Source organism: Macrobrachium nipponense, chromosome 17 (genome assembly GCF_015104395.2).
Source record: "Macrobrachium nipponense isolate FS-2020 chromosome 17, ASM1510439v2, whole genome shotgun sequence".
NCBI lineage: Eukaryota > Metazoa > Arthropoda > Malacostraca > Decapoda > Palaemonidae > Macrobrachium > Macrobrachium nipponense.
The window spans coordinates 84450532-84471241 of record NC_087210.1 but is presented as its reverse complement, the minus strand read 5'-3'; the positions used below and the strand labels follow the sequence as shown (position 1 = coordinate 84471241).

The window sequence follows — 20710 nt, the reverse complement described above, 5'->3', positions numbered from 1 at the left end:
TGTACTGGAAAGGACTAGCGATGCCTTCATTCATGTATGCGATGGAAGTCATGAAACTTGACAGGAAAACAATAAATGAATTGCAGAAGATAGATAATAAAGTATACAGAGCAATATTGAAAGCGCCCAAGTTACACAGCAAGTTGTGCGTTAAGATCTGAAATAGGGGCCTCTTCCTGCCAATCTAGAGATATGAAGAATAAACTTTTCTACCTGAAACATACACTAAAGAATGGTGGAAATAGGCTCCTATATGAGATAACAATGGATCAGTATGAAAACAAAAAAAACCCTTGGATAATGCAAGTAAAAGAGTATATGAAAGAACTAAACATAAACTTAAGTAAAATTGAAGCAGTTAAAGACAAACAGTTAAGAGAAATAATAAACAATTGGGACAGAAAAATATGGCAGAAAGAAATGAATGAAAAATCAACATTAAGAATCTACAGAAAATATAAAGAAAACATAAGAGAAGAAATCTGGTATGATAACACTGAAAAAACAATGCTGATCAGTAGGGCCAGACTAGGTATACTAGGATTAAATGATAGAAATAGGATAAAAGGAGAAGATACAAAATGTTTATACTGTGAGGAACAAAATGAAAATTTAGAACATTTCTTACTTTACTGTCCAGCATACAATGAAATTAGAAATAGATATAGCTTTATGCAGCAACCATATCAAGAAAATAAAGAGGAATTAGTAGCAAATATAATCTTATTGGTAGTACTAATGAGGGAGGAAGTGGAGAATAGGAAAGATTTTATAAAAGAAATGTGGTATTTCAGAGAGAAGAAGCTCAAGCAAACACAAACAAAGGAGGAATAAAAGAAGCAAGGGAGCCGTTTCAAAGGCATATCCCACCCACTACTACTACTACTACTACTGAATGACTGCAATCACCACCGTTACTTTGTAGGTTGCGCTCTCCCCTAGATTACAGCATAAATAATGCCTGTAGTGGGTTTTCCCATTGCAAAATTGGGTACTCTTGTCATTAAACAAGTGTCCAAACCACTTGCAAGCTTCGCGAAGAGCCGTGCGAAGAATAACCACTTCTTCAGGACTTACGTCTTGATGCCACCGGCGCAGTGTAAGTTGCAGCACTTCTTTTACCCTTATGTAATCTGTTGTAATGCTTTGAAATAATTTATTGAATAAAAACTAAAATGTAATTGGTGTTTTATATATTGTTATTTTGTGATTTAAATCACCCCCACAATTTCATTGCTATACCTAGGTAGTAGCCTAGTACCGGTCCTACTCCCCACCTCTCATTATATTTATTCCTGCGCCTAATCTCATTTAGAGTAGGTGTGACTAGCCCAGGCTTGCATACCTACCTACTATTAGGTTAGTTTGAAGCTTAGGTATTGTAAATTGACGACAGTGACCTTGGCAATTCAGCCTGTGACGCCAAGTAACTCCTGAGAAATCATTCAATCAGTTAGGTATAACTAGCTATACTCTGTTTTTTTTCATCTGTCCATCCGCCTGTGTGGTTTTTGTATGGTAACACTGCGTCCCGGGCTTTAAATAGTTGCGCTACGTGTAAGTTTTAGGTAAATAAAAGGACATCTGGGTGTACATTTGCAACTGAAAAGTGTTTTAATAATTTACTGTATGCGAATTGCACCATTAATATTCGAAATAGGTTATTGTTATTATTGTTGAATGTAAGCTCCCTTTTCGGGGTGGCGAATGGAACAGCCAGACGCAGTGGCGGGAAAATTGCTTCTCTCGCTGTTCACTACGGCAAGATGTCAACGTATTACTTCATTATCCGTAAGTATATCAGTATGTACTGTTAATTTTTATAAAGTGCGTTTCAGCCAGATACGATATGACGTAACTTGGTTTAGCATCTGTTTGATGGAATTTGCGTCTGGCTGTTCCATTCGCCACCCCGAAAAGGCAGCTTACATTCGACAATAATAACAATATCCTATTTCGAATATTAACGGTGTAATTCGCATACAGTAAATTATTAAAACACTTTTCAGTTGCAAATGTACAACCAGATATCCTTTATTTACCTAAAACTTACACAGCGTAACTATTTCAAGCCCGGGACGCAGTGTTACCATACAAAAACACCACTGGCGGATGGACAGATGAAAAAAAACAGAGTATAGGTAGGTATACCATTTATGAATTAGAAATCCTCTTTAGCCTAGGTTAAGTAAATTTAACCCTGAAATATTCTAAGTTAGGCACATTTGGTACAGCCTTTAGGCTAGGCTAGCCTACCCTACCTATAATCTGGTAAGGTAGCTTAGGCTGTACGACAAGTAAATATCCTTGCTTAAATCTTTGATAGTTTATTCTGTATATTGCAATGCAGAAGTTTCGGTCCTTGGGCATTTCAGTCAAATTAGGGTAAAAAACCGCATGGTACAGGGGTGGACCATTTACGATCAATGTGTACAACCCCAAGAAAAGTACATTATAACACGTCCTGACACCGGAGTAGAGGTCTATAGCTCCGTTTCTCACCAACAACAAGTCGCGTCTGATGCCCATCTCCGATGTCAGGACGCGTTATAATGTACTTTTTTGGGGGTTGTACACATTGATCGTACATGGTCCACCCCTGTACCATGCGGTTTTTTACCTTAAGTTCAAGACCAGTAACAGGGTATTGCCATCAGTGCACCTCATTCAACGTATTATAGGCTTTAGCCTACTACCTAAGGGTTGTTTCAGCATTTGTTTTACCCGTAGCTACATACACTTTTTAGCGTTTACTTTACATTGATTCCTACTTTCTTTATTTCTTCTTCCAGTGATTCCTGATTTTTTCTTCCATTTTCTTTCTGAAGTATCTTGGGTAGTATTTCTCAGTGTAGAGCTGGGAGTTTTATCCCAATTTGACCTGGGATCCTTTTGCCTCTTTTCATTTCTTTTCCAGATATTATCATGTTTCTGTCTAACTACTTGAACTCTCTCTTATACACTGTCTTTTGCTTAATGGCTGAAATTGCCATAGTCTTTTGCTTTCTAGCCTTAGTTTCATTACTCTTTGAAATAGTCTACTTGAAATAATTGAAAGTAATCTGAAGGACTTGAGAGATTTTCTTTGATAAAAGTGCAGTTTTAGATTAGGAAATAAGATCATTAATTGCTTAAATAAAATAATACTTTCTTTTAAACAAAGCTCCATGAGCTGTTGCTGGAACTTCCATGCATGTAGCTGGATGAGCAGCAAATTCTGGTGGTATGTACCTAATGCCAAAAGTATGACTGTTTCTTTAGCTTCTCCCAACTGATGGGAACCTCTAATGGTTCACCAGAGAGCTTTTATGTTCTGGGAATGAAACCTGTAGGGGCTACAGAGGAACAGTGAGGGTCATAGTTGCATTCATGGGAGACTGCAGCTCTATTAGCATTGGTCATATTAGTGAAAGAGCATAAATTTCTAGACAGTGCCAGGGCAGCCAAAAGGCCTCTGTACCCCTTGATGGTGTTCAGGAAAGCTGTACAGTATTTTGGGAGTTGCTAGTTCTTGTTGGTTGCAAATTAAGTCAACTAGACGTGTACTCCAAAGACTCATTAAGATTCTGCACATCTCTGGATTTAGAAACCACTGTGATGGCATAACACATGACCTTTCTGGAGAAACCTTGTAACACATTGTTTCCCTGGGACATAACTTGGGATTAGAGTAATGTTAGATTTTCTTCCTAGGGAAAGATCTTGATTGCTAACAGTTTTTTCAATCCACATTTAAGAAAAATTCCCTCAGGCAAGCCCCAATGTGAGACTGGAAGTGTAAGTCTGTGTTGTCTTTGAACTTTTGTAATATAATAACCTTAATTTTACTGGTATGTACTGTTAACCTGGTATATAAGTAAATTAGTGTGTTGGGAAAGAATTTTGAGTAGGTTCATATGCAGTACAACACACTAGTATATGTTTTGTGATACACTGTTGTTTTGATCTCTACTATATCTCTCTTCAAATAGATATTTTGAAGGGCTGTTGATTTTTGCTACATAGTGGTGGTTATTAAAAAGATTAAAACAATTATTTGTTTGTTATAGAATAGAGTACTGTCTTGGAAATTCTTCTCAATTTTAGGTTTTCTAATCAAACTGATTTGGTTAATAAAATGGGAGCCATAGTTATCATTCTCTTGCTAATTGAAAGTCTAGAGAAATGCTCTGCTCTGTAAGGTGGTTTGATATTCATTATTGTTAACTGGAGGTACTGTAATTACCAAGATTTGTGACCTCCACAGTTTACCTAGATTTAGACAATTTTATAGCCTTATAGCATAGTTTAATGAAAGAAAAGCTTAAATAAATTTAAATCAGCTGACTTTGCACATGCCTTTCCTACTTAACACAGTTCAAGTAATGAGGCTGTCTTGCATTGCAGGTGGGATCTAAGTTACTGCATCAGAGGAACAAACACTCATGGCTCCCATTTTTCCTCTTGCCAAACTTGCATTTCTCTTTGTGAAACAAGTTGCTCGGCCTTTATCTAGCGGAATAAGACGTGGGGCTATTAGGAATACATTCTTTAAAGAGAAGATTTGCCTTCCACCAGCGCGACGTAGGTAGATTTGTTTAATGAGTGTTTTTCAGTATCCTGGACATAAAAAGAAGTCAAGAGTTGTGAACATTGTACAGTAAAATCTCATGATAATGGGTTCTTTGGCATTTTATGGTTATCAATTAAAGGAAAATGCTCATTATCAAAGTTTCAGACCTATCCTATGGTATGCTATTACTGTTATCAGACTCTGCTACAGTAGTAAACTTGCAATATTTCCCTTGTGACTGTTTCACTATACCCACCCCAAACTGAATTTGGATCTATTTTATTATTTGTCATTGGAAGTATACTATATTTATGACTCTTAGATGAACTTTGGCTTGGCTGTGGTTTGGGTTTCTATCTTGCTCTGAATTAATGTTTGTTCTTACAAGGATCGAAACCTTTACTGTATCCCTCTCTCTTGATTCTCAATTTTCACTTTTTTTTAATATACGCAAATCAGGGTGTCTCCATTGCTGATGTGCTCACAGTACTTGAACATTGGTTTCAGATGCTTATCAAATGCTTCTTAGTCCAAGAAGAGAACTTGGGTTGTTGTACTTAAAGTTTTTCAATAGGTTTTTTAACCTTAATATTTGCTTGGGGAATGTAACTGGGAAACATTTAACATCTCTAGTCCAAGTAAATCCCTTCCAATTGCCTATTACTGAAGAGGTAGAAGATAGTTCCTTGGGTGATGAGTTAGCCTAAAATATGACCAAAAGCTTTAAGCAAAAGTAGATAAAATGCATATACCTACTCAATCCAAGACTAAGACTTGCCAAGCCTTCTTCAAGTTCTACTTAGATGGGTTGAAGATCCAAGGTGGGGTTGGCATTTTGGTATTGAAGTGGTGGATGATGATGAACCCCTTGTAGCTGAATATCAAGTAATGCTTCAGTTTTACAGTTGAATTGACAGTAATGCTTCAGTTTTACTGTTGAATTGGCAGCTATACTAGCATCTCTAGAAATTCTAAACAAAGACTACAGAGATTATGCTATTTATTCATATTCCCTAACACTGTACAGCAATTCAGTCCTTATCCAAATTATTAGCCTAGTTTTGTTGGGTGCTGACCCCTTTTGGTATCAAAATGTTATGAGCAGGCCAATGTGAGGGTCATAATACTCAACAAGATTGGATAGTATGTATACTGATTTAATCTCTCGGCTCCTTTTACTGCTCTGATATGAAATAGTTTATCCAATCTTGCTGAATGTACAAAGCAAATGGAGTTCTTTCTCTGAGAACTTGAAAATATCAGAGAATCCACCCTTTGGGCTGATTCTTGGTTCATTGTCTTCCCAGAGAAAATAGATTGAATGGGCTAAGGTTATGTCCAATCACGTATTCCACAAGTTCTTATGGCAAAATTTGTGATCTCTGTGAACATTCCTCTTTCCTGTGGACATCTTGGTGGAGCCCAGGATATGTAATTAAGAAAAGGCAAAATCATGTTTATAATGATATTAAAGTATATTTTTATGCATTCAACTTACCTGTCAGATATATACTTAGCTATAGACTCCGTCGTCCCCGATAGAAATTCGAATTTCGCGGCACACTCTACAGGTAGGTCAGGTGATCTACCGCCCCGCCGCTGGTGGCGGGAATAGGAATCATTCCCGTTTCCTAAGACAGATTTTCTCTATCGGCCGTGACAGCAACATTGTTGTTGTTACTCCTGATTTGATTTTCGTATTTTTCATCGCTATTGATCTTCTAAGCCGGTTATTTTGGTGACGTATTGGATCTTTGGTTTGGCATACTCTTTCGTGGACTGTTTTTTGGACTTGGTTTTGGATATTTCTCATGATGTCGGATTCTAGCTTTACGGTTAGAAGACAGTGTGTAAATGAGGGATGCATGGTGAGGATACCGAAAGCTTCGGTAGACCCTCACACAGTTTGTAAGTGGGGTGTAGAAGGAATGAATGTTCAATTTCTAACACCTGTGATGAATGTGTAATATGAATGAGGAAGAATGGAAGAATTTAAATTCATATTTAAGGAAATTAGATATGGATAGGGCTAGGAAGGCTTCCTCCAGAAGCGTAAGTAGTCTCTCGCTCTAACGAGCCTATTAAATTAACACCTAACCCTAAACCCAAACCTCTATCTTCTTCCTCTAGTACTAAGACTGCAAATCCGGCAACGGAAATTGCAGATCTTAAAGCTGCGCTACAAAGGATGGAACGTCAAATGCTGACGTTGAAAGGTAAGCACAGTGATAGTGAATTAAGTGTCCCTAGTGCAGTGTAGGGTGCGTCTGATCGGCTCTGTCTCGCTCCCAGGCCTAGACCTCTTCCAAGCTCACAGGCCCAGAGGAGAAGGAATGTCGAAAGCCTTACGGAGGTTACGGAGAATCCCCACCGATCAGGCGTCCCCTCGGCAGATTCTGTGACGACCCGAAACTGCCAAGGATCGCTATCGAAAAAGCATCCTAAAAAAGTGTTTTTCTTCGTCAGATTCTTCAACCGAATGTAAGGGGATGGAGTTCTGATGAACTGTCACGCCCCTTAAAGAGAAGTTGGAAGGCTCCTACTTTGGATTCAAGCCCTGAGCTTTTTTCTCCGATCTATCACCTTGTGGAGAAGAAAAGAAAAGATTGGTTCCTAAACGGAAATCGGAGTTTCCTTCCGCTTCCAGACATTCCTCACCTGAATCAGGGAAGGAAAAAGAGAGAGTGCGGCTGCAAAAAATTATCCTAAATGTGCAGGAGCAACTTTCAGCCTTAGTAGGAGTTTTACTAAGGAAACTCCCAGGAGAAAGGACTCTTTCCTTCCTATAAAGAAGACGAAGTTGGGAAAGAAAGAAGAAACGGAAGTTTCGGCTTATACACGGAGGAGTATGAAGAATGCGCCAAAAAACGCCAACCTGGCGCAATGCGCCAGATGCGCCAGATGAGTTTGAGACTCCATACGAGTCAGAAGAGCCAGAAGCGCCATATGCGCCAGAAGAGCCAGCCTGGCGAAATGCGCCAGAAGCGCCAGAGGCGCCAGATGCGCCAGAAGCGCCACCCTGCCGAAAGGCGCCAGATGCGCCAGAGGCTCCAGATGCGCCAGAAGCGCCACCCTGCCGAAATGCGCCAGATGCGCCAGAAGCGCCACTCTGCCGAAATGCGCTAGAAGCGCCAGCTTGGCGCAAGGAATCACGAGCGTCAACCCGGCGCAATGAGCCACAAGTGACAAATAAGAGACGGACTTCTTCCAAAAGACAATTAAGCCAGGAAGATTTGTTTGGCTTTCGGAAGGATAAGCCTTTACCTGACAAGGACTCTAGTTGTCCGCACAGCGGCCCGTATTCCTTGTCAGGACATAGGTCGTTCCGGAGAAAGCGATAGGAGAGGACATCCTTCGTCTGACAGAGGAGAAAGGTGTCGCACAAGCGGCCATCGCTCTTGCCAGGAGAAGGATAAGGTCGTTTTGCAGGATCAACCTATCTCTCGTAGGGACGCAAGTTTCGCACAAGCGGTCGTCGTTCTTGCGAGAGTGGGGTGGATGTTGCAAGAGGCCAGTCTCCTACTGGAAATAAACAATCCTCTCGGAATTGGATTTTGGAAGAGATTTCGGACTCTGAAATCACTCGGCTCCGGGTTTGTCAGATTACAAAGACGCTGGCAGCCCTCTTACTTCAAGAGTTTGGGGGACTCTTTAAGCCCTACTGCTCCTCCTTCTCCAAGGTCCTTGTTTTACAAGCACGAAGGTCCCGAAAACGAAACAATCATCTTTTAGTTAAAATGAAAATGAAAGCCAACCATCCTTATGAACAAGGCTCTCCGATTCGTAGGAAATTGGTTGGAATCCAAGGAGAAGGCGGGGAAGACAGTCTTTACCTGCCCTCCTTCCAGACTATCAGGGAAGAGGAATTTGTACGAGACGGGCAAAACCACGGGTCTAGCTCTCCCGTCCCACTGCCGAAGCAGATTTTCGAATCTGGTAGATTCGTCTAGGAGACAAGCCTTGTCATCAGCAAAAGATCACATGGGGACTTCTGAGATGGACCACTCTCTCAAGGGATTGTTTAATGTCTTAGAAGTTTTTTAACTTCTTAGACTGGTCACTTGGGGTGTTGGCCAAAAAGACACAAGAGGGGAGGAATCTCTTAGTCCAGAAGTCCTTCATAGTGTTCTTTCCTGTATGGACAAGGCGGCTTTCAGGATGGATCAGGAGAGGTGGCCTCTCTGTTGGTACTGGTATTCTGAAGAAGAGAGTCTTATTTAGCTCTTTTCTGACGAAAGCAGTTACTCCTACTCAGAGGTCATCTCTTCTGTAGCTCCTCTGTCGGACAATGTTTCCTTCAAATCTTGTAAAGATATTTCTCATTCTTGACAGAAAAGGCCACACAAGATCTGTTGTTTCCCGGCCCAATCTGCAAAGAAATCGAGGACTTCGGGTCCTATTAAGAGAGAGACTCGGGCTCCTCAACAGCCCTTTCGAGGAAGTACCTCGGCCAGACCCTCTTTAAGAAGAGAGGAGTGCAGAAGAGAGGTAGGCCTTCCTTCAGACCTATCAAGAGAACTAAATGAGACAACAGTCCTCAAGCACCGGTAGGATCCAGACTTCGGAAATTTTCCAAGAATGGGCTCGGAGACAGGCAGAAATTTGGTCCCTTTCCGTGGTAACAAAGGGATATATGATCCATTTCGAGACAGACCTCCCTTGACTACGAACCCGAGGGAACTGTCAGCCCAATACAGGGACCCTGCAAGAAAGAAGCATTATTGCAACTGGTAGAAAACAGATGTTGCAAAAGGAGGCCATCGAAGTGGTTCGGGATCCGCATTCCCGAGGATTCTACAACCGTCTTTTTCTGTCCGAAATCCTCGGGAGGTGGAGACCGGTCCTGGATGTGAGCGCATTGAACCGATTTGTGGAGAACACAAAGTTCTCTATGGAAACATCAAAATCGGTTCTTGCGGCTCTTCGTCCAGGAGATTGGATGGTCTCCTTAGATCTACAAGTGCATACTTTCATGTCCCCCTGCATCCATCATCGAAGAAAATATCTCCGATTCATGATGCAGGGAAAGTATACCAATTCAGGAGCCCTATGCTTCGGCCTTTCAACGGCCCCTCAAGTGTTCACGAGGCTAATGATGAACGTTGCGAGATGGCTACATCTAGAGGGGATAAATATATCCCTTTATCTGGACGATTGGCTAATAAGAGCAAAATCGGAAATTCAGTGCTTGAAGGACTTGGAGAAGACTTTGAACTTGACAAAATCTTTGGGACTGCTCGTGAACCTCGAGAAATCACAATTGATCCCAGACAGAACATAGTCTATCTGGGGATACAGATGGATTCTCGGGGTTTCGGGCGTTTCCATTCTCTCCAAGACAGAATTACTCGAGGCTTAGAAAAGATCTCGAACTTCTTAGGATAAGAACGGACCTCGGCGAGGAAGTGGCTCAGTCTGCTGGGCACCCTTTCCTCGTTAGAGCAGTTCATTTCCCTGGGAAGATTAAATCTCAGACCTCTGCAATTTTATCTAAAGAGGATGTGGAGTCAAAAGACAGGAGACTTGTCAGACATTTTTTCCCATCCAACAGGGGATAAAAATCAGACCTAAATGTGGTGGTTAACCCCATTAACAACAAGGAACGAAGGGGAGGGTGTCACTCTTCGACTCGGAACCCTCACCGAGTGTTGTTTTCCGATGCCTCGGAAACAGGTTGGGGGAGCAACACTGGGTCAAAGGAAGTAGCAGGGGTTTGAACCAGACAACAAACTACTCTGCACATCAATGCGAAGGAACTCCTGGCAATTCATCTAGCCCTGGAATACTTCGAAGCGGAAGTCAGAGAGCGGTAGTTATTCAAGCCAATTCCGACAACACCACAGCTCTGGCTTACAATCCGGAATCAAGGGGGCACTCACTCTTTCTCTCTGAACGAAATAGCGAGAGCTCTATTAACCTGGACAGAGGAACGGGGCATTATTCTGCGTACAAGGTTTGTCCAAGGAGTAAAAAACCTAAGGGAGACAGATTGAGCAGAAAGAACCAGGTTCTCCCGACAGAGTGGATGCTCCACTCAGAAGTCTGCAGACAAATATGGTCACTCTGGGGGAGACCCAGATCGACCTGTTTTGCCACGTTCCTCTCCAGGAAAATAGAAACAACTTCTGCTCGCTAGAAGAATGATCCCAGAGCCACGGCGATCGATGCCTTCTCATGGAGTTGGTCAGGCATAGATGCATACGCCTTTCCCCCATTCAAATTGCAGGGGGAAGTAGTAAGAAAATTTGTGGCATCGGAAGGAATGAGAATGACTCTAATTGCTCCCTTTTGGCCTTCCCGAATCTGGTTCACAGAGGTACTGGAATGGACGGTGGACTTCCCCAGATCTCTACCAGACAGGACAGATCTGCTCAGACAACCCCACTTCGAGAGGTTCCACAAAAACATCCAAAGTCTCTCCCTGACTGCCTTTCGACTATCGAAAGACTGGTCAGAGCGGAGGGGCTTTTCAAAGAAAGTGGCAACTTCAATTGCTAGAGCCCGCAGAGCCTCTACCCTGCGGGTCTACCAATCGAAGTGGGAAGTTTTCCGTAGATGGTGTAGGTCGAAGAAGCTGTCCTCTTCCAATACCTCTGTAACCGAAATCGCGGATTTTCTCCTCTTCTTAAGAGAAGAATCCAAATTGGCCGTATCAACTATTAAGGATATAGGAGCATGCTCTCAGCTGTTTTTAGAAACAGAGGGCTGAATCTCGAGAGTAATAAGGATCTTCATGATCTCATCAGGTCTTTGTCGAGACTAAGAAATTGAGATCATCGATTCCCCCCCGAGTTGGAACCTGGACGTTGTCCTAAAGTTCTTGATGTCGGACAGGTTCGAACCTATAGATAAAATCTCATTCAGAGATCTTACTAGCAAATGCATATTCCTGTTGGCTCTAGCAAACTGCTAAGAGGATCAGTGAATTGCATGCTTTGGACTCTCGGGTGGGATTTAGAAAAGACTCGGCGGTCATTTCTTTCCAGGATCTTTTCCTAGCGAAAAAGATGAGAACCCTTCTAAACTTGGGCCTAGAAGTTTCGAAGTCAAGGGACTCTTCTCTGGTAGGAAGAGAGTTGGATCGGTCCCTTTGCCCAGTCAGGACCTTAAAATTTTATTTAAAAAAGAAGACACAGCTTCAGGATGTCGACAAGGTCTTTGGTGTTCGGTAAGAAACCCCAACTAGACCGATGTCAAAGAACGCACTGGCATTCTTTGTCAGAAATGTAATTACCGAAGCTCATATGGAATTGCCAAGAGAACTATTTAAAGCTGCTGAGAGTGAAAGCTCACGAAGTCCGGGCTGTGGCAACTTCCCTTCTTTTACGAAGGAATATGTCCATGAGAAACATTTTAGCAGCAACTTACTGGAGGTGCAATTCAGTATTTGCATCCCACTATTTAAAGATGTTAGAATAACATACGATAAATGTTTCGCTCTTGGACCTTATGTATCAGCGGATACTATGCTGGGAAATGGAGCAGACGCTTGATCCTTAAATTTGTTTTTAATATTTTTAATAATTAGTTTTAATATTGTTTTTGAGTTGTGGGTTGCTTGAAAGGATGTTCGGGGATGACTCCTTTCAATCGTAGTACTAACCCCAATAAGGATCAGGTGATCGGGATTAGTGTCGTGCTCTATGATCATGCCAATAGCAAGGTGTTTTTGTCATGTAATGATAGGACCCCATTGACAAGATCCTAAGGTTCTGAATCGTAAGTGGGTAAGACCCCCGGTAACAGACCATCAAGAACTCTTAGCATGAGGTCACTACCTCGCTGAGGCTCTTGAAGCGATACGGGCTCCTAGGCAGTAGCCATGAAGTCTTTCGCTAACACAGGTAGGAATCAAGGTTTTTAATTTTATTACCTACAACATATGTTGTTTCCTGTCTATTTCAGTAGATTAGCTGTCTCTTACCCTCCGCCAAAGGTGCCAATCAGCTAAGTATATATCTGACAGGTAAGTTGAATGCATAAAAATGTTATTGTCATGATACAATAAAGTTTTATGCATACTTACCTGGCAGATATACGGTGTATGGCCCACCGACCTCCCCTCAGGAGACAGGTGGAAGAGAAAATCTGTCTTAGAAAACGGGAATGATTCCTATTCCCGCCACCAGCGGCGGGGCGGTAGATCACCTGACCTACCTGTAGAGTGTGCCGCGAAATTCGAATTTCTATCGGGGACGACGGAGTCTATAGCTAAGTATATATCTGCCAGGTAAGTATGCATAAAACTTTATTGTATCATGACAATAACATTTTGATATTTAACCATTTTTATCAGTTGCATACTAGGTTATTGATTTATCACAGTTTTACCTTTAAAAAATTCTCTTCATAATACGTACTGAGTAATCTGTGTTCCAGTGTCAGGTCATCAGACCCGTCTTTCATAAATCATTGAAATTAAATCAGCAGGTTTTCAGTTGACTGCCAGACTAGCTCTTAAGGCAGTTGTGAAAATAAGGGGTTTGGATCCATAGAACTGGTAAAGATGGAATAATACAGTTGTTTACCATTAGAAACTGTCTAAGCTTGTCAAGTGACTAAGTATGGAATTCTTTAACTCCAAGTAAGCACAGTAATGGTTGAATACTTTTCTGTGATAAGTTTATTGCATTTGATGTAGATGTCCTTGACTTTGATGTAATAAGCAGCTGTGCATTATGTGTTACTAGTATATGAATTTTCTAACTAATTTCTTCAACCCTCAGTTTATCACTGGTGTGAAGTTCGAATGAAAATGTATGTGATGAACATTACACGGTCCAAGGAGAGTGCACCAATTCCGAGACTCAATGAAGAAGCTGCAATTGAGCTGGGAGCTAACTTATTAGGTAAAGTTACACAGTACTGTGATTCACAATAATTATGTGCTCATTTAGATTAAATTAAATTTGTGTACAGATGAGATACAGTAAAACAAATGTAACTTATATATTTTGATATATTTTTGCCATTTCAGCACAACAGATTTGGTTTTCATTAAATACAATGTTTTTTAGAAGAATGGTATTTACGACCTTCGAATATATTTATTATGTAGTAGTCGTATGGGTTCCTGTAGTACTGCTACTATTTTATTTTTCTTTGATTTTATTCTGTTTTGTGAAGGTGAGGGTGTCATATTTGGAATTGCTGTGCTATCCTTGCTTTTGAAGTGAGTAGACAAAAGGAAAAAGATAGAAAGAAAGAAGAGAAAGAAGCAGAGTTTATAAATGGCCTTGAAAATCGTATAAATGAGCTTACATTCGCCAATGAAGAACTTGATACAAAAATGAGAGAATTAACAAGAGCTGTTTATGCAACGCAGCATCAGATACAGGTAAGAACCTCTTATATATAAGAAATTCCCAATCTTCTTACAGCTGCAAAATATGCACCTGTATCGACAAGTTTGAAATACTATGGTAGGTGCAGTGATATGTTTATTTCATACATTCAACTTCCCTGTCAGATATATACTTAGCTATAGACTCCGTCGTCCCCGATAGAAATTCGAATTTCGCGGCACACGCTACAGGTAGTAGGTCAGGTGATCTACCGGCCTGCCGCTGGGTGGCAGGAATAGGACTATTACCTTCTAAGGACAGATTTTTCTCTATCGTTTGGACTGTAAACATACGTTTACGGTTTCCTCCTGATTTGATTTTCGTGTTTCATCGCCATCGATCTTCTGGGCTGTCTTTTGCAGGGAAGTACTGGGTCTTTGGTTCGGCATACGCTTTTATTAACTTTTTGTAAGAATTTCGCTTCGAAATTCGAAGAAAATACTAAGTGAAAACTACCGAAATCATCGGTAGACACTCACATAGTTGCCATAAAGAGAATTATTAATATTTATTCATTATTATATGTAATAAAGGTTACAACTTTATTAAGGAAATATTAAACTCTAATTTCCTACTTTAGGAAGTCAGAAAAGCATATAACTAGATACGCTTACTTTATAAGCTTTAATAGCGTTTGTGCTAACGAGCAGTTAGAGTATTAGCAGTACTAGTAGTTGTTGCATCCTCATCACCTTTTACTCCTCAGAAACTACAAATTTATATATGCAAATTGAAGATAAATGGATAGCTCAAATGCAAGCTTTTAAAAGGTAAGAAGTGAATATAGTTCCCCCGTTCCCCCCCATTGCAAGGATGAGGGTGCGTCTGATCGGCTCTGTCTCGCTCCCAGGTCTAGACCTCTTGCCAGCTCACAAGCCCAGAGGAGAAGGAATGTCGACAAACCGCAGGGGGTTTCTTGAGAATCCCCACCGATCAGGCGTCCCCTCGGCAGGTTCTGTAGAACGTCCCAGACTGCCAAGTTCGCCATTGTAAAGGAAAAGGCGTCCTAATGTAATGTGTTCCCCTTATTAGAACGGATAAGGAGAAGAAAAGTTTCAACGGCGTAGATTCAATGAAGATGCAAGATAATCTCGTCGTAATATCGGAACCTCAGAGAGAGATCTTTCGATAACAGTTGCGGTAGAGGCATTGCCCTATCCTTTTTTGTTTTCGTCCCCCCCCCGTACAAATGACGGAGGCTCTATCCCCATGGGGTTTGAAAGAGTTATTTCAACAAATTCCTCATCGGTACATTTATATGAAAATATATCTATTCTGAGAAGAACGAATTAGATATTAAAGAATATATGTTGATCGAATGAATTATGGATCTCGTTTAATGATTAAACATACATATATAATTTTTAAGCTTCTAGCTCCTCGGACATGAAGCGCCTGAAACGCCTGAAGCGCCTGAGGCGCCTGAAGCGCCTGAGGCGCCTGAAGCGCCTGGAGCGCCTCGGGCGCCTGAAATGAGGCGTAAAGCTCTTCAAGTAAAAGGAATGAGGCGCAACGCGCCTGAAAAGCCTGAAGTGGCTAAAGGGAAATATTTAACTCCTAGAGAGCCTAGACGCCTCAAAGGGAAAAAAACCAAAGCGCCCGGCTAAGGAGCCTGAGGCGCCTGAAACGAGGCGCAAAGCGCCTGAAGCGTCCGAATGGAGACGCAAGGCGCCTGCAAAGCCCGAAGGACGCAAAGCGTTCTAGAGCGCCTGAAGCAGGCGCAAGGATTTGTACAACCCAAAATACAATTTGGATGAGTTATCGGGATTTGAGGCGGACTTGGAGGCTCCTCTTTGGGATTTTTCTCAAGATCAATTTTCCCCGACAGGGCCTCTAGTGTCGCACAGGTGATCGTAGCCCCTGTCGGGAAGGAATTGATCATGAAAAAAGAGAACGACCTATAAGGACTTCTCCTGGTAGGGACGAAAGTTGTCGCACAAGCGGCCACCGTCCTTGTCAGGAGGGCCTTAGGGTAAAAGAACAACATCGGCCTTCTCCTGGCAGGGACTCAAGATGTCGCACAAGCGACCGTAGCCCTTGTCAGGTTAGAATCGGTACTGCTAAAAGCCCTTACATTACTGGAAGGAGGCGCTCTCCTCCGGTTGCTCATTCTTCTCCCAACTTGATGGACAGGAAATGGAAGATAGATCGGAATTGGAAGCCAATAAGGGGGAGCAGGGTCTCTCAGTTTATAAGACCTAGCGACCTTTTTTTTATTGAAAAATTATTTGTTCATTACTAATAAGAACGATATAAAATTTCTTCCCTCCGTCTAAAGTAATGCAACCAAACCATTTACAGAAAGAGTGGCAATCGTTTGCAAATTGAACAAGGTTCGTTACGAGCTCTCATTCATTGATTAGAGGCTCTTCCAGATAATAGAGGCGTAGAATACGGCCTTATCTCCAAGAGAATAAAATTTGAGGGATTCTCTTCGATCCGAGAGTTTCATTGCGATCTCTTTCGACTAATGCTAATTCGTGTTTATTTGACGAAAAGAACGGAGAGGGCAAATTCCATTCTCTCTCCGCATCGGAGAGGAAAGAATGTAGAAGGAAGACTTGCTGCATACGACCTGCTGAATGACAAGTCATATACGCATACCATAGTTGCCTTTGTGGTTCGCTACGAAATTATCTATATCCTTACAGGATTTTCCTGGTAAGGACTTCGCTTAAAAAGTTTGTTACGACAATGCCTACTCAGCTTCGGTATTTAACAAAGGTTGTTTGGCTTAAATTGGCATTATTGAGAGCTTCCTTAGGCTCGGGAATAATTTTATTATATTCCTTCATTAAATGAAGTAACGGCAACTCACGATGAATGCAGCCAGGCAGCGAGGCGAGACGGCAGGGCTGTCATTGTAAGCGTAAGGCCAATACAGTACCATCCAGGTCTCGGTCATTACCAGTTGGTGGCATCTCTCTCTCCAACGGGATCGAATGGTTAACCGTATATCCCCCTACAATCATGGACTTAGTCGCGAATGGAGGGATAGTTAAGCTAACATAAATAAAATATTGTCTGCCTTTTGCTAAGAATTTTCAATAAAAAAGATATTATAACCTTTCAATGCTGTTTACCGTAGGGAACATTATTAAGGATTCCTAAACACAGCAGAACATTATATTATATATAATGCTCTCATGCTTACGAAAGCATGGCTTATTAGAATACATGCTTAGTGAGAAGATGGATGTAGTAGAGAATTCACTTTAAGACTACGGTATGGTCAAGTCTTTCGAGAAACGCCACACAAACCTTTTTAGAATCAGATATTGCTCAAGAGAAGATGGATGAGTGGAATGGGAAACATTCTCTTCGTGGAAAAATCTGTCCTTAGAAGCAGAAATGGTTTCCCTGAATAGAATATACTACGTATATAGAGGTTTTTTCCTACTAAAAACGGAATTAACATGTGTAAGGATGTCGTGTACCATAAAGGCACAGATGTTTCTGGTAACTAACATAAAGAGTATTAGAAGAAAGCGCCGGTCTGAAGCGCCAACCTGGCACAATGAGCCAAGAGCACCAGCCAAGATATTTCTCGTTTTAGCGAGTTATTAACATAAGAGTCCAGTAGCCTCTCAGACAGCACGCTCGGTAACGGCAAGATTCGTTCCTGTTTCGTACCCTCTTTAATCACTTAGGCCAATTCCACGACTCTCTCATATCGCAAAGAGCATTGAGAATCTCTTTTTTCGCTCCTGTTTCGCGTTAACAAAGAGAACCTATTGGAAAAAGAGGTTCGATGCAAGATTTTGCATGTCCGTGAGAACCTTCTCGATCGACGATAATAACTGTTAATGTATGTCTAACATTTATTGGAAAGAGTTTGTGAGAACCTGCGGAAAGTCTTCTTCATAGATCTCTTAGCAAGGTAGAAGACGAACAGCTTCCTATAGAATGCTTCCTTTTCCTCGAACCAAGAGAGGTAGCAATATACGCCATCTTTTATTTTATAGAAAGGGGAATATACTATAGTCTTTTTTTTTCCCCTAAATATAAATATATAAATTCTTTGTTTACAGAATTTAAGATAAAGGGCGTCAAAGAAAGAGAGGATAATACTTTATGCCTCATTTTGGCTTCAGAGAGGTTGGATTCACAGAGGTCACGTTCTTCTACAGCTGCATGTTTTTGGAAGTCTTTTCAAGAGTCTGGATATTCTATCAGCATCTATTATTAAATGGACCTTAACAACCTCTCCACTCTGAGTCTGTCTGCATGCAGACTGACACCCCCCGAAGTGGACATAAATGAGAGGATTTTTCAAGGTAGATGACAATAGTCATGGCCTAGACATAGAATTGCTGCAGACTCGTGCTAGAGGGAATGAGGAAACTGTCCTCTTCCGATACCTCTGTGAACCACATAGCGGTTTTTTCTTCCCTTTCAGAGGGAAGAATCACCTTTGTATATATCTGCTATCAAAGAACGCAGTAAAAGCTATACTCTGTCTCTACAAAGGGAATTGGAGATAGCAGAGGATTAAGATCTTCAGGATCTTATTCGATATATACCTTAATATGACAGATAGGATATCATGTACTTCTAATGGGATCTTTTTTGTGGCCACAGATTCCATGTTCCGACAAGATGGAACTGCTCCTCATCAAACTTCTTTGAGAAATTTTTATGAGGGAATTCTTTGTTTTTCTCTGGTCCTAAACGACCAAGAAGACAATGAATTTTTTGAGCATTGGAATCTCGCATCAGATTCTATGGAGACTAGACAATGGGTTCTTGCCAGCATAGTATGTCTAGCAAAAGAACTGAAACCCCTATTCCTGATTCAATGTTTTCAGATAGAGGTTTCGTTGTCCAGGCAGAGTACTTACGTTTTCATCTACAGTAGAATGGTTCAAACGTTTTGCCTACAGAGTCTTTGGTATGCGATGACGGCTCGAAATGCTTCCCAGAAGGTGTTCAGAGGGATACAATAAAGAGCTAGAAAATCAGGAGTACTCCCAATTTCAGCTCGGAGTCTCCTTCGACTTCCAGCTTCTTCCCTTCCTTCGGGCAAGGATAGGGAAGATTCTGCAACGAGACACCCCTCTTCAACATGTAAGAAGAGACTCGTGAGCACGGAAGTATTCAAGAAGGACCCTCCTCGGGGAGGAAGACTTATCTCTCGTACGTTAGATATGCTATCGTCTACTGGATGTAGCTGATTACAATCACCTCCCCTTACCGAGAGACCAAAAGCTCAAAGTGAAGAAGAATTTCTTCCACCCTTCTCCAGTCTCCTGATAAACGATTGTGGATGTTAAGGACTTCGGACAATGTAGCGCCAATCAGGCGCCAAAATACCAGAACAGGCGTAAAGACGCCAGAGGAAGACAGCCAAATAAACACTGTCATTGTCTGATGAGGAGAAGAGCGTGCCTCCAGCCTGGCGCAGATGCGCTAGAGGCAAATAAATCGGAAAAGTGTCCGATGTGGGCATCGCCAGTTTCCTCGAGACTCTTTAACAAGCTCGAAGCTCCAGCAAGTGTGGAGAAGTCAGCCAGGCGCCAGGCGCCAGGCGCCAGGCTCCAGGCAGGCGCAAGGCGCTAGCCAGGCGCCAGGCAAGCAACATGCGCCAGCCAAGCGCGAGGCGTCAGACAGGCGCGAGGCGCCAGCCAGGCGCGAAGGAGACCAGCCAGGCACAAGCCAGGCTCTAGGCTTCATCCAGAAGAGATCAATTTCAAAGTGTGATCTCTAAAGCACTTCTTAAGTAACTTGATGATTCCTTCAAACAGCTGATTGAAGTTAAAAGCGCTTGAAGTGCGAGCTTTTAACAATTCTTGTTCTTTCCATAACAATATGTCGTGAGAGACATATTAGCTGTAATTTACGGGAGATGCACTCTGTGTCTTCTCTTTGCACGAAGGAGGTCAACTTGACCTATGAGAGATCCCTTCTCTCTTGGTTACGTGTCTACGGATACGTTGCTGGGATAGGGAGCCGGGACACTGATGCTTAATAGTGAGTTAAAAAATTTTATTTTAACATAAGTATACTATTTTTCTTTGGGTTATTTGAAATGAGTTTGGGGATAGCTCTTTTCAAATTAAGCACAAACCCTCGTGTTAGGATCAGGGTATCGGGATCGGGTGTTGTGCTCCTTAATATGCCAGTAGGCATAGGTGTTTTGTCATGTAAGTGGATAGGACCCCTTTGACAAATAACATTAGATTCTGTCAAGTAAGTGGATAAGACCCCATTGACAGATCTACAAGAACTCATAGCCATAGGTACATCCTCGCTGAGGCTCTTGAGACGAAGCAGATCCTAGCAATAGCTAGGAGGTCAACCCTTCGTCTAAACACATAGGAACCAAGGTTTTATTTATTTATTAACCTACAACGTATGTTTGTTTACCTGTCTAAATCAGTAACTAGCTGTCTCTACCCACCGCCAAAGGTGCCAATCAGCTAAGTATATATCTGACAGGGAAGTTGAATGTATGAAAATGATATTGTTATTGTACAATAAAGTTTCATACATACTTACCTGGCGATATATACGATTGAATGGCCCACCCAGCTCCCCTCAGGAGACAGGTGGAAGAGAAAAAATCTGTCCTTAGAAGGTAATAGTTCCTATTCCTGCCACCCAGCGGGCAGGCCGGTAGATCAACCTGACCTACCTACCTGTAGCGTGTGCCGCGAAATTCGAATTTCTATCGGGGACGACGGAGTCTATAGCTAAGTAATATATCTGCCAGGTAGTATGTATGAACTTTATTGTACAATAACAATATCATTTTTCCAAGTAGTGTAATTTTAAGCATTCTAAGTAAACTACTACTTGGAATGCTTTGGCTTTT

The 20710-nt window shown here is 41.7% G+C and overlaps 1 protein-coding gene across 1 annotated transcript in view; it reads left to right on the top strand.

Annotated features, from left to right (window-relative positions):
- Positions 1-466: 466 nt before the first annotated feature.
- Positions 467-20710, top strand: part of LOC135196399 (optic atrophy 3 protein homolog) — a 26288-nt gene continuing 6044 nt past the window's right edge. Inside the window, 4 exon segments of the mRNA XM_064223202.1 lie at positions 467-1099; positions 13279-13401; positions 13679-13705; positions 13708-13889. Of these exon segments, the coding sequence (XP_064079272.1) occupies positions 958-1099; positions 13279-13401; positions 13679-13705; positions 13708-13889 (474 nt within the window). The 5' untranslated portion in view covers positions 467-957.